We start from the raw sequence: 12,282 nt of genomic DNA, 5'->3' as shown, positions 1-12,282 counted from the left end.
AAACACATTGGAAAATACCAATCAACAATCACCCGCAAGAAAACAGATTTTCCGTACAGTGGAGATGCTTTGCAAACCAGCATGCCTGCAGCCTGATGTAACCCTCTCCCAGTCAAAATGCAATTAGTTTGCAAACTTCTTTGCATATAAATTATCTATCACCCGGTCCGGAATCCCCACAGTGACACCAAAAGAGGAATAACGTACCAAGCCTGCAAGTGTAAGACACCTGCCTTCATGGAACATCTTTGACCAAGTGGATTTACAATACATTGCTGGAATTTCCCGATTTTTGTGTCCCTCCTCTTTTGATCTGGACCCTGCCCCATCCAAGCTTCTTTTAGGGTGTAAAAGATCATGTGCGGAATCTTGGTGTGGTCCTGGATTGTGGCCTGACACTTAAACATCAGATATAGCCAGAATCAATGCCCTCTACCTGGGTCTCCCATCAAAAGAATTGCACCACTTGCAGCTGGTACAAAATGCAGCCGCCAGACTATTAACTAATTAGCTCCAGCCACATAACTCCCATTCTCTATGCCCTTCATTGGCTACCTGTAAAATGCCAAATTGTTTTCAAGATTGGCTTACTCACTTTCAAGGCCCCACATGACCAACGCCCAAGGTACCTGCAGCAGCTTCTGATTCCTTACTGTCCTACTCGATTACTGCGATCCGCTGAAGAAGGACTACTAACAGTACCCAGAATTTCCCTGAATTCCTCTGGGGGTCGAGCTTTCAACTTTGTTGCTCCAACTCTATGAAACTTGCACTACTGCTGAACTCGGGCATCATTAAATCTTGCACTTTGTGTGAATGATGTGTGTTGAAGCTATCGGCTGTGGAAGGTTTAAGCTAAGCTTCTATTTAATTTATGTAAATCTAAACATTCCTTTTCAATGGTGTATGTAAATAGTGATGGCTATTTATTTTCATTGAAAATATTATTTGAAAAAATGTTTTATTAAATATCTGTGAGCTACTTTATCAGTTAATGATTAACACAAATGATTGCACATCAGTAGGTTAACTCAGTTGTACCAGAAGTGAGCCATCTTTTTACCTATTGCAGGGCTCCTGGGAGTAATTGTGCCTTCAGGGTTAGGTGCTCAGAGGTATACGTCTCTCTCTCTATAACTGGGTATACACCCCTGGGGAGGGTAAATCTGATGTGTACTTTTGCAGTTGTTGAGATGGGAGGCTGTTTGTAACTTGGGGAGATTACTACAGATGTGTCCCACCACATTGCAGTCTTATGTAGCGGGACTGTGATGTGAACACAGCGCGGCATGCTGTACTCGTTCGCATTGAAGTGAATCAGGAGGTGGGCTCATGTGATCTTCAGTGGCAAAAGCTGGAGCATGTCATTGTACGTTTCCTGATATGTCACTATATTGTCCCGATAAAAGGGCACATCTGTCGCTGGTGGTTGGTAAAGATGCTTCTAGAAGAAGGTGAAGAACATCTCCACACGTGGAAGTGCGGGAAATCATTGTAGTCAGCTTAGCAGAGAGGAAATGACTGATCAACAGATTGTAAATGTTAAAAGTGGGATTAAAAATGTATTAATTTGTTGTATTATTTATCGGGTAATTTATACTTTGATGTTGCCAGATAGATCTTGCATTGGTACTAAATGAACAGAATAATGTTTTTATTTCTGTGACAAGTGAGAGGACTAATGTGGCAGTATAACCTCATGCGGGAATATTGATGCTGACAGCAATGGCCGCCATCCATATGCGACTGATACTTGCAATTATCAGATTCCCCCATGATGATTCAGGGAATCGGGGGATATTCAACATTTATAAAAATCTTGATACCCTAAATTTTTAGCATGAAGATCATCAATGGCCATCGATGGGCATTTCCGGTCTGATCGGGGAATCAGGTAAAGGACCGCCTGCTGTATGGGGCCTTACTGTAACTTACAGTATCCTGCAGTCACATGCATTACTAACTTAAACAAAGTCACTTACCAAGTGTTTCCTTCTCGGTCACTTTTTCCAAAAGCGCTGTATGACCCATCATCATGTTTGTATGTCAGCTCTCTCTGATACCCTACAGAAAATCACAGAAAAAGTCTAAGTTTCTATTCAGGGATCATGGAAATATACTACAAAATATATCTCTATAAAATGTCATCCTCGCAAATAAAACTAAAAATAAAATGAAATATCACTGAAAGTTTTATGTATGTATTTATTTATATATTGTAAGCTGTTTATCTATAGCACAGATATACTGCAGCACATAGAAGAACATTTGGCCAATTGCATCAGTCCCTACCCCCGTGGAGCACACAATCTATATTCCCTACCACATTATTATTATTATTAACAGTTTCTTATATAGCGCACACAGATTACGCAGCGCTTTACAGAGTATACAGTTGTAGTTGTAGTTGAACATTCACATCAGTCCCTGCCCCAGTGGAGCTTACAATCTACGACACATATACACGCACACACAGACATTCTAGGATTAATTTGTTAGGAGCCAATTAACCTACCAGTATATTTTTGGGTTGTGGGAGGAAACCGAAGTACCCGGAGGAAACCCACGCAAGTACGGGGAGAATATACAAACTCTGCACAGTTAGGGCCATGGTGGGGATCGAACCCATGACCTCAGTGCTGTGAGGCAGTAATGCTAACCATTACACCATCCGTGCTGCCCGTACTACCACATGCACACACATACACATAAACACTAGAGTTAATTTTTTTATCAGCAGCCAATGAACCTAACAGTGTATAGTTGGAGTGTAAGAGGAAACGGGAGAAAAAAAACGTCAATTATCAACAGTTAAATAATAAGCATTTAACTTTTATCGAGAGATAGCTAAAGGCTGATTTAAATTACTAATGACTAATAAAGAAGTGTAGAAATATTAAAAGAGAACTATACATTTATTGTCAGTGCCTGATAAACTAATAGGCTGATTAGCCTCGGGCACCGGGACTGGGGAGGGGGGGGGGGGGGGGGCACCTTGCAGGTGACAGCCGAGGAACAAAATGAAGGCCTAATTTATTACATGCTTGTTAGCTATAACCTGTCCCGATGTACTGTGTGGGGTGAAGTTCTTGAGGTGACTGCCAGATGACTGCGCCAATGTAAATTACTGATGGGACCACTACTTTATGTATAATGTGCTCCAGCGCCAGCTGGGAAGCCTAAATCCAAAGTCTCCTTCACAAGACCCTACATGCCAGTCATTAGACCCTACGTGCCAGTTGAATAACTTTCATTACATGCACATGGGCAGTATGACTGGTGAGTCTCTGAACGCCCATATACATGTGTTTCGCAGAAGGTAAACTACATGTTTATTAGCCTAGGGCACCTGGAACATTTAATTATAGCAATAAACAATAAATTATAAAACATGAATCAGTTCCAGTATCTCTCACCTATCTCAAGAAACTTGATGGCCTTGCTTCTGATTTCATTGGCCAGCTGATGAGTCTTCTCCAGATACTTTAGAATAAAGATATTGGGGACAAACCGAACCATGTTCTGCTCTCCGCATCCAAACGGCATGGCCAAGAGACGGTCCAGGTTCTGTATGGCTGTGCCCATCAGATCTCCTGTAGAGAAATATGATTACACTGATATTCTTCAAAATAACTGAAAAGGGGAATACTGCAAAATAGCAGGTGACAGATGTAAAAATAAAAATGTCATACCAACAATATTTTGCAAACGAAAAGAAATCGGATTGGTTCTCCCACTCACATGACCCCTAAGCGATCATTTAAAACTGGATAAGCCTTCTAGGCTTCATAGAGGAAGAAGTTAGTTTGTAAAGTAACCTCTTCAGGGTTGGGGGGGGGGGGGGCGGGGGAGGCGGCGGGTGTCGGGGTGGAGCTCCGTTGCCACGGGGCATGCGAGCATCTTGTGCGTGTGCCCCCTGGTGGGAGCTGGCGATAATTTCGCCAGCCCCTGCCTGAATGAGCCCAGCTCCATCTGAATATAACAAAAAAAAAGTACTTTTATTACTATAATTTATCATTCTTTAATTTGTATTTTGAAACAGGCAAGATAAGGCAGTATTCATCGTCATGTCGATGATGATGACTGAAGTAGCTTTTTTCCACCTCCTTTCTTTGATGTTGCTACATTTGTACTTACACTGTAACATGACTTTTAGAAATCCACAGCTATATATTGCACCTCTAGGATTGATAATATTGCATCGGGTTTAAGCTTGCGTAAGGCAACAGAGTTATGTTGAGCGTACTCGCAGACCAATAGTGGTCATGCTCAGGTGACATTTACAATAATTAGATAACCAGCTTTGATTAGATTACTACTATGCTCTGCTTTCAAAGCTGCAGCTTGTTTTGACAGCTTGATTTAAAGAGGGGATTATATCTGATACAAAACATAAAATATATTTTGTTGCATTTTATCACCCCTATAAATAGGCTGGTGAAACCGGAGAAGACGCGGTGGCTACATTGTAAATATGGCCCTGAGAGTGGAGGACTCAGAAATAATTGAAGTACCTTCAAAGAGATTGTATCTATACTTCTAAAAGCCCCCTTACCCTATGCGATTTCGGCTCGATTTCAGCCGATTCCAGCAGATTTTGGCCGTGAAATCGGGTCAAATAATCCCAAATCGCACGTATATAACACATGATCCTGTCGCCTGCGCATCGGACCGGAGTCAAAGGTCATATGTGCTACACATAAGATAAATCGTATGTGCAGCTGTCAACAGAACATCACAGATGCTTATTAGCACCAGCAATGTATTGCAAATGATCAGGTGTGTAAGTGTGTGCCAGCAGAGTGTGGAAGAGACCCGGGAACGTCACATGCAATTTATCGCACGTAAAAAAAAATCGCACATTAATTGCCAAATCATGTGTGAGCCCTCCCGGGGGGGGGGGGGGGGTGTCTCAAGGGAAATTGGGTCTGATGTGTCCTTAGGACTAGTCGACTTAGTGTATGTGTATGGGGGCCTTTACTCTATGGAGTGCTTTCGCCATTACTGATGAGGGTTTGGTAAATTATTATAAGTTTCTGTACAATATTGTTTCTCACCCAACACAGTTATATGAGCTCTTACAGAATCCTCAATAATGTTATCAGGAACCTTTAAAGAGATCTTTTCTGTTTTGGAGATGCCTAGAACATAAAAAGGTAACATTTTAAACAGTTAGTGGAGCTAAACATGGCATTGCTTAGATGTCAGTGGTTAGGAATACAAAAACACATTAAAATACAATAAACACATTAAGAAACAAAAATATATACTGTATGTTAAAATTTGTGAAATATTTATTTCATTCACTGGTTTATTTTCATAAAGAAAATTGTTGAGATACAAATTTAAAAGAGAATTATGGAGAAACTTGGTGTAGAATATAAACTACTACTACTACTGCTGCTACTGCTACCGCTACTACTACTGCTACTACTACTGCTACTGCTGCTACTGCTACCGCTACTACTACTTATAACAATAATAATAAATACTTTACCTTCTCCCTCTTGGATGCATAGAAGAGAGCTGTGAGTCTTTTCCTCCATGACACCTCCAGGCTGAGAATCCCAAAAAATAAATTAAGATTACTTTAATATATTGTTTCTATAGCAAATTGAATGTCAGCTATTTTATTTCCAGACTGTAATAATTTACAAATAAGCATCAGAAAATTTCATATTGACACAATCCAATCAGAACTAAGCTAATTATACAGTAGAGAATCTGTTTTTTCTGTGTGTTTTTTTTTTTTTTTATAAAGTTAATTCAACAACTTTCTTAAAAAAACAATAGAGGAAAAAAATCAACAGTTGAATTATTTGTAATTGTTTGGTGATAATTACAATCACAGAGAGGCGCTAAATAATGTAAGGAGAAGTGGGGTTTGACTAGACAGATTCAATATTTAAATATAATTTCATTTAGTGTATTCTTAGCATGTACTAAATTAGGAGAATAAATAGTATTTGGAAACCGGCGAGGGAGCCCCAGGGGAAGTTGTACTGCTAGACCTGGCGCTCTCCATGTTTGCGCCAGGCGGGGGAGCTGCAGCAGCCAGCAGTACTGTGAGCCGGGTGCTCTCCGTGCTAGCGTCCGGCGGGGGAAGTACTATGAGCCGGCCGGGCTCGCCTCATTATGCCGCCCATCAGGAGAACTTCAGCGGCACCCCAAAGCAGAGCAGCATTGAGCAGGCTGGCCCTCTCCCTGCTTGCTGCTGCTGAACTGTGCTGTGCTCACTGCTAATATTTTTATATTTTGATGGTCATTGCTTTATGCCCAAAAGTTTATATTACAAGCATTAAAAGTATAGAGAAAACGCATATACAACAATTAAAACAATAATTAAGTTCAATTTAAAAAATCTAAAATTTTAAATTAGAATTTTTTTGCACTAAATGATTGTGTATTCATTGTTTTATATGCTTTGTTTTCTTTACTCTTACCATTATAATATAAGCTTTACACTTTGGTTATAATTGTTACATGGACCTTCTAGATTATATTTGTATATAAACACTGCATACTGACCTGTACAAGTAAGGGCTTAATGACGGTGTCGGTGCTGCCTTGCTTGGGGACGACCGTGATCTCATTTTGACAAAACTCTTTGGTGTCTACAGCCTCTGTCTTCACTGTGATATTTACCTCTCCTACATAGGGACGCATTTGACAAAATATGTCAGCTTAGAATAATTATGTATATTAATTAAAATATAAGTCAAATACACTAGACTGTCCCTGTAGGTGTTATATTTATTGTAACTGACAAAATACTTACAGTATCACATCTGATCAGAATAAACAACTAAAATGGTGAGCTTTAAACACAATGGGGCAGATGTATGAAGGGTCGTTATCGGGGAGAAGGAGTATCAGCGCACGTTATGTCCGCTATACCGCTTCTCCCCCATGTATGAAGCGGCCGGGATGCGGTAATGGACAGGGGCGCTATGCGCCCCTGTCCATATCGGTGCTGCTATCAAAATGATAGCAGGCCGAATGTATGAACGGTCAGCATCGCTGACCGTTCCGCACGAAGCCTGCTTTGGCTTCGCCAGCATCAGGCTGGCAAAGCCCTATCTAAACAACAGGGACAGCGCTGTCCCTGCTGTAAGGTCTGGGCTGCGCTGGGATCTCGCGTGAACAGCGAGATCCCGCGCATGCCCAGTGCGGCCGGCCGGGGGACAGGAGATAGCGCATCAGTATTAACTGATGCGCTATCTCCAGAAAGGGACATCGCAGAAGGGGGGAGTTAACGCTCCCCTGCTTCGGCAGACAAGATGTTAATACATCTTGTCGATGTCCCTTCCTGCTTCGCCTCGCTATTGAGGCGAAGCAGGAAGTATCATAGCGGCGCGATAAGCGCTGCTATGATACATCTGCCCCAATGGGCTGTATTCAATGCTTTCTGCAAGCTGTGACAGCGAGCAGGGCAGCCTGCAGCGAGCAGGGTTAGTATTCAACTGACCCCCCTCCACATACCGTTTCCCCCCTCGCTAGGTTTTTAGAGCAAGCTAAAAACGGTGTGTGCGGCTGCTAAAACAGCGAGGCTGTTCGATTTCAGCTGAGCAGAAGCGTGCATCAGCATCGAATCGGGATAGAAAGCTTAAAAACATGTTCTTTCTCCATATGATGTCTATGCGGCCAATTCGATTTTGACCAGGGCCGTAACTAGGGAGGACTGGGGGGTCACGCGCACCATGCGCTTGGGGCGCTGTCAGGTCCGGGAGACACCCAGCGGGGTTTCGGGGACTGCATGTAATAAAGTGCCGGTGTCAGGTCCTGCAAGCGCGACGTCATCACGTCACTCTCCTAATAAATTCAAGCTGTCGCGGGGCTCTGTGGTTACTGGACGCGCTGGACAGAGAGCGGGAGCAACAGGGGCGCATGGAGGAGCAGCGGGCGGCAAGCGGCAGTGGTAAGAAATCAGACCAAGCTGCTTACTGTGTTGTGGCTGCTGGCTGCTTTAAAACCTTTGTCATCCTCCACGCTGCTTATTATTCATCAGCTCCGCTCCGCTATATCTCCCCCCTCCATGCCTCCATGCTGCTGCAGCAGTGTGCAGCTTCAATTGTCGTCCCCCCGCCACCTCTTCTGCTTAAGTGACAACAATGCTGCGGACAAACACCTCCCCCCCCCCCCCCCCCCCGTGCATATTAGGCAGCTGTGGCACAACAAGTCGCAACATGCACTTTTTTCAGTCCTTGGGACACCACAACTCCCAGCAGAGCATCCCAAGCTGCAATGTAAGTACCTGTAGCCTATTATGCTTTGGTGGCACTACAAGTCCCAGCAGGGCACCACCAGCTGCTATAGGATTACCTGTCAGTCAATTATGCAATGGTCGCACTACAAGTCGCAGCAGGGCATCGTCAGCTATTAGGTCCGCCCTTGGCAAACTTTTCTCCCTGAAATGATTTTTCAAAAGTAGGCAACCCTGGTCTATTCTACAGGACAGGTACAAGCCAGGCACAAGCCAGGCACAGTCTCCAAGTTTAGTGTGCCATATATATTATATACTGTAAGCAGTGCTCCTTTGCCCTCTGACTGCTCCTGTGCTCCCCAGTCCAGCTACTTGTTAGGACTCACAAGGCAGGCACGGCAGCTCAGCAAAAAGGTATTCTTCTTTGGGAGGGAGAGGGAATGCACACCCCTGGTCTATAATATATGCGTGTGCCCATGCAATGTGTTTGTCAATGTGCCTATGCAATATGTGTCTGTATGCCCCTGCAGTGTATGTTTGTGTGTGTCAGTATGCCCATGCAATGTGTGTGTGTCAGTGTGCCCATGCAATGTTTGTGTGTGTCAGTGTGCCCCTGGTGCCCATGCAATGTGTGTGTTTGTGTGTGTCAGTATGCCAATGCAATGTGTGTGTGTCAGTATGCTCCTGGTGCCTATACAATGTGTGTGTGTGCCCCTGGTGCCGCAGATGTCTCCTCTCCTCTGCCTCCAGTGTTGGGATGTATGTTTGTGGCATATTGTGTATCATTCAGGGACAGTGTTCTATCCAGTGGCAGCAGCAATTAACCATTGCTTATAATGTGTACTGGGGGGGCATAACAGTGTGTGCTATAATGTGTACTGGGCATTACGGTTTGTGGTGTAATGTGCTCTGGGCATTACGGTGTGTGCTGGAATGTGTACTGGGCATAACGGTGTGTGCTGTAATGTGTACTGGGCATTACGGTGTGTGCTATAATGTGAATTGATACTACTATGTGACCACACCACTTCCCCCCCCTCCCCCCCCCCCAAAAAAAAAAAACATGCCCTAAATTTTTGACGCGCGCCTACGGCGCGCACTATCCCTGTTTTACGGTTCATATAGTTTCTAGTATATATGTATCTTGATGCAAGTGGACCAGTTGAGGGATAATTTATAAATATATATTTCATTTCAGAATACAGTGTATATATAATAATATATGATATATTGTCTTGTTTGTTGGTTTAATATCACCCTTCTGTTGTCTGTAAGCACATAAATATATATATATATATATATATATATATATATATGATTTTTTTTTTGGGGGGGGGGGGCACTAAATTAATGTCTTGTCCCGGACACCAGAAACCCTAGTTTCGGTCCTGTTTTGACTATATAGTCAAAATTGAATGTCAAATTGTACCGTGTGTACATAGCATTAGATTAAGTAAATGAGCTCAATGTTGTCCACTATTGGCCCACCTCCAAGCCTATGATGTCACCTGTGGGGAGGGGCTGCAGTAGTAGAAATTCATGGTAAAGTGTACACATAATATACTGTATACAAAAAAGGGGATTCCTACAAAGAGCCCTTTCCTATCTCCAAGTATTATTACAAAAACACATTCTCCTAAGAATAAAGGATTATTGATATAAATAATGAATATATTATAAGCTCTTCAAATGTTAACTACATACATATCAGAAGAAGTTCCACCAATCAACAATAATAGTTATAGAGGTAAATGACTGAATAAAAATCGTTAGCTCTGGCATCGCACCGCACCCAGCTTAGAGGCCTTCAGGTCCCAGTAGAAGGTTTTGCTCTCATCTGCACACAAGCAGCTGCTGTACTGACAGTCTGCACATGGTGCCTGCTGTAACTTCTGGGTGGGCTGCAGGGTCACCTGTACCTGTGATGGGAGAAAAATAGAAAAGTTCAAACAAACAAAAGAATTTAAAATAGATTTTACAGCTGTTTACAGCTACTGTAGTTTTTAATGCACTGGATTATTTATATTGCACAGTTGTATGGTAGGATTCATACAATTTGAACTACTTCGGAAGCATGCCCGGAAATTTTACAGGCTGAGCTTCGCTACTGGTTACCCCAGGGAGGTTTCATGCTCCAGAAAAACCCACCACTGAAGGGGTTAATTAAAAGTGAGGAAACATTACACATTATTGCATTATAAAGAATCCCGCTCATCTTGTGTAATAAAGCCTGACGGTATGACTGTACAATGTTATACATATAATACTGTATTCTGTATTCTATCAGTCATCTTACTTACCTTTATGCATTGCTTCAGGTAGTTAAAGACAGAGGCTTTGAGGGTAAAGGACTCTCCTCGCACCACAGAGTATGGGAGGGTGAGATCCACAAAGAATGGCTGGAAAACTCGAAGGGATGAAGGAGGAGAGAGCCCAAACCCACTGGGGCCCATACATACGGCTCCTGCATTCCAGTCTGTGATGGTGTCTGGGGCAATGTGGTGGAGTTCGGCACTGCCAGAGTCTCTGTGTAAGACAAAGGAAAACTAGTTCCACCTCTGTACAAAACTTCAGACTCCTAAGACCCAATTCTTCACCAAACCCAGTCAAGTCTCATCCTAACCCTCTGTTCCATGATCACTGTCTTCCCCATCTGTGTCACCTGTCAGTCTGCCCCTCCCCTTTAGAATGTAAGCTCTCACGAGCAGGGCCCTCTTCCCTTGTGCTTTTCCTACTATTACTGTATTTAAACTATTTTCTACTACATACTTCAGACAGTATCTAATCCTAGTGGTTTCTGCCACCCTTATACTTATTTTAGTATTTACTTACTCAATATTTACTTATTTCAGTGTCGCTTGCTGATGCAGCTAAGTTTATATATCCTGTATTTGTCTTACATAGTCTTTAATTCACTGTGCATTTGTTTTGCTCATTTATGTTCTCTGTAATTGGGTAGATGCCTAATACGCATGTGCAAACCCCAGCAGCCAGCACCTTCAGTGATTTTCTCCTTTGCCGGGGTCCACTGGGGTCCTTGGGTGTGCAAACAAATACGGTGGACACACCCATATAAATGCTGCCTGCTCGGGGCGGGTAGAAGATGTCACATGATGTCATCTCCCATCCCCAATTCACAGAAGACCGGGCAAGTTAAAAGTAAGTCCTGTTAAAACTCCTCTCCGATGCAAACCCTGACTCAAGGTGGGTGGGTCTTGAGAGGTACTATGTCCCGTTCCCTGCTGAGGACCTTTTAAGGATACCAAAATCCCTCAGGCCCAAGTTCCATTCACTCCTTCCCTCTACCCAAGCCTCCTTCCTATGGGATTCACTAGTGACTAAGCATTCTCATCCTACGTCCCAACTACCATACATCTCCCTGAAGACGTTATCCAAATTGATACCCAATCTGAGCCTCTCGCAATGGATTGCTTCTGGTGTGACTAAACTAGATGATATTCTAGATGGCCAATGCTTGCTACAATTCCCCCAAATACAGTATAAATACTCTATCCCTGGGTCTGAACTTTTTCACTACTACCTAATATGTAATTGGCGGAATAGTGTCCTCCGCCAGTCTGGCCCACATAAAGCCTTATCTCCACAAATTTACTCCCGTCTCAACCAATCACAATCTAGAGGAGAAATCACGTTCTGGTACAAAATGCTTCTAGACTTATCCGATATCTCTAAATCAAATGCACAGAAAAATGGGAAACTGACTTAGGTTTAACACTTTCAGATGGCCAGTGGAATAAAAATTTTCTATCTTCCCATTCCATGCCATGTTGCTTAAATCATGCTGAAATGCATATAAAGTTGATCCATAGGCTATATTTGACTCCTGACAGATTAAATTACTTTTGGCCCTCTTGCTCCAAATTCTGCTCGAGGCAGTGTGGAGAAATTGGCCATATCTATCGCATATTCTGGTCCTGTCCCTCCATCACTGACTATTGGAAGGATGTATTTGACTTAATTAAACCAGGGCAGGTTTTTCCTGCCCCAGCAAAACCAACCACAGTGGGAAGCCCCCCCCCGCCCTCACCTCTGCTCTGGCGTTAGTACGCTGGAGCTTC

The 12,282-nt window shown here is 43.0% G+C and overlaps 1 protein-coding gene across 2 annotated transcripts in view; it reads right to left on the bottom strand.

The window, feature by feature from the left end:
- Window positions 1-12,282, bottom strand: part of LOC146009239 (alpha-2-macroglobulin-like protein 1) — a 135,766-nt gene that overhangs the window by 48,106 nt on the left and 75,378 nt on the right. For both annotated transcript variants that reach the window (XM_083149401.1, XM_083149402.1), the window contains 7 exons: window positions 10,504-10,729; window positions 9,996-10,122; window positions 6,529-6,650; window positions 5,498-5,558; window positions 5,058-5,141; window positions 3,417-3,593; window positions 1,983-2,064 (listed from right to left, as the gene is read on the bottom strand). In XM_083149401.1, coding sequence (XP_083005527.1) covers window positions 1,983-2,064; window positions 3,417-3,593; window positions 5,058-5,141; window positions 5,498-5,558; window positions 6,529-6,650; window positions 9,996-10,122; window positions 10,504-10,729 — 879 coding nt within the window. The remainder of the gene's footprint in view (window positions 1-1,982; window positions 2,065-3,416; window positions 3,594-5,057; window positions 5,142-5,497; window positions 5,559-6,528; window positions 6,651-9,995; window positions 10,123-10,503; window positions 10,730-12,282) is intronic.

This window comes from Crinia signifera, chromosome 6, assembly GCF_055691185.1.
Source record: "Crinia signifera chromosome 6, ASM5569118v1, whole genome shotgun sequence".
NCBI classification, from domain to species: Eukaryota; Metazoa; Chordata; class Amphibia; order Anura; family Myobatrachidae; genus Crinia; species Crinia signifera.
This window is presented reverse-complemented; position numbering and strand designations above follow the sequence as displayed.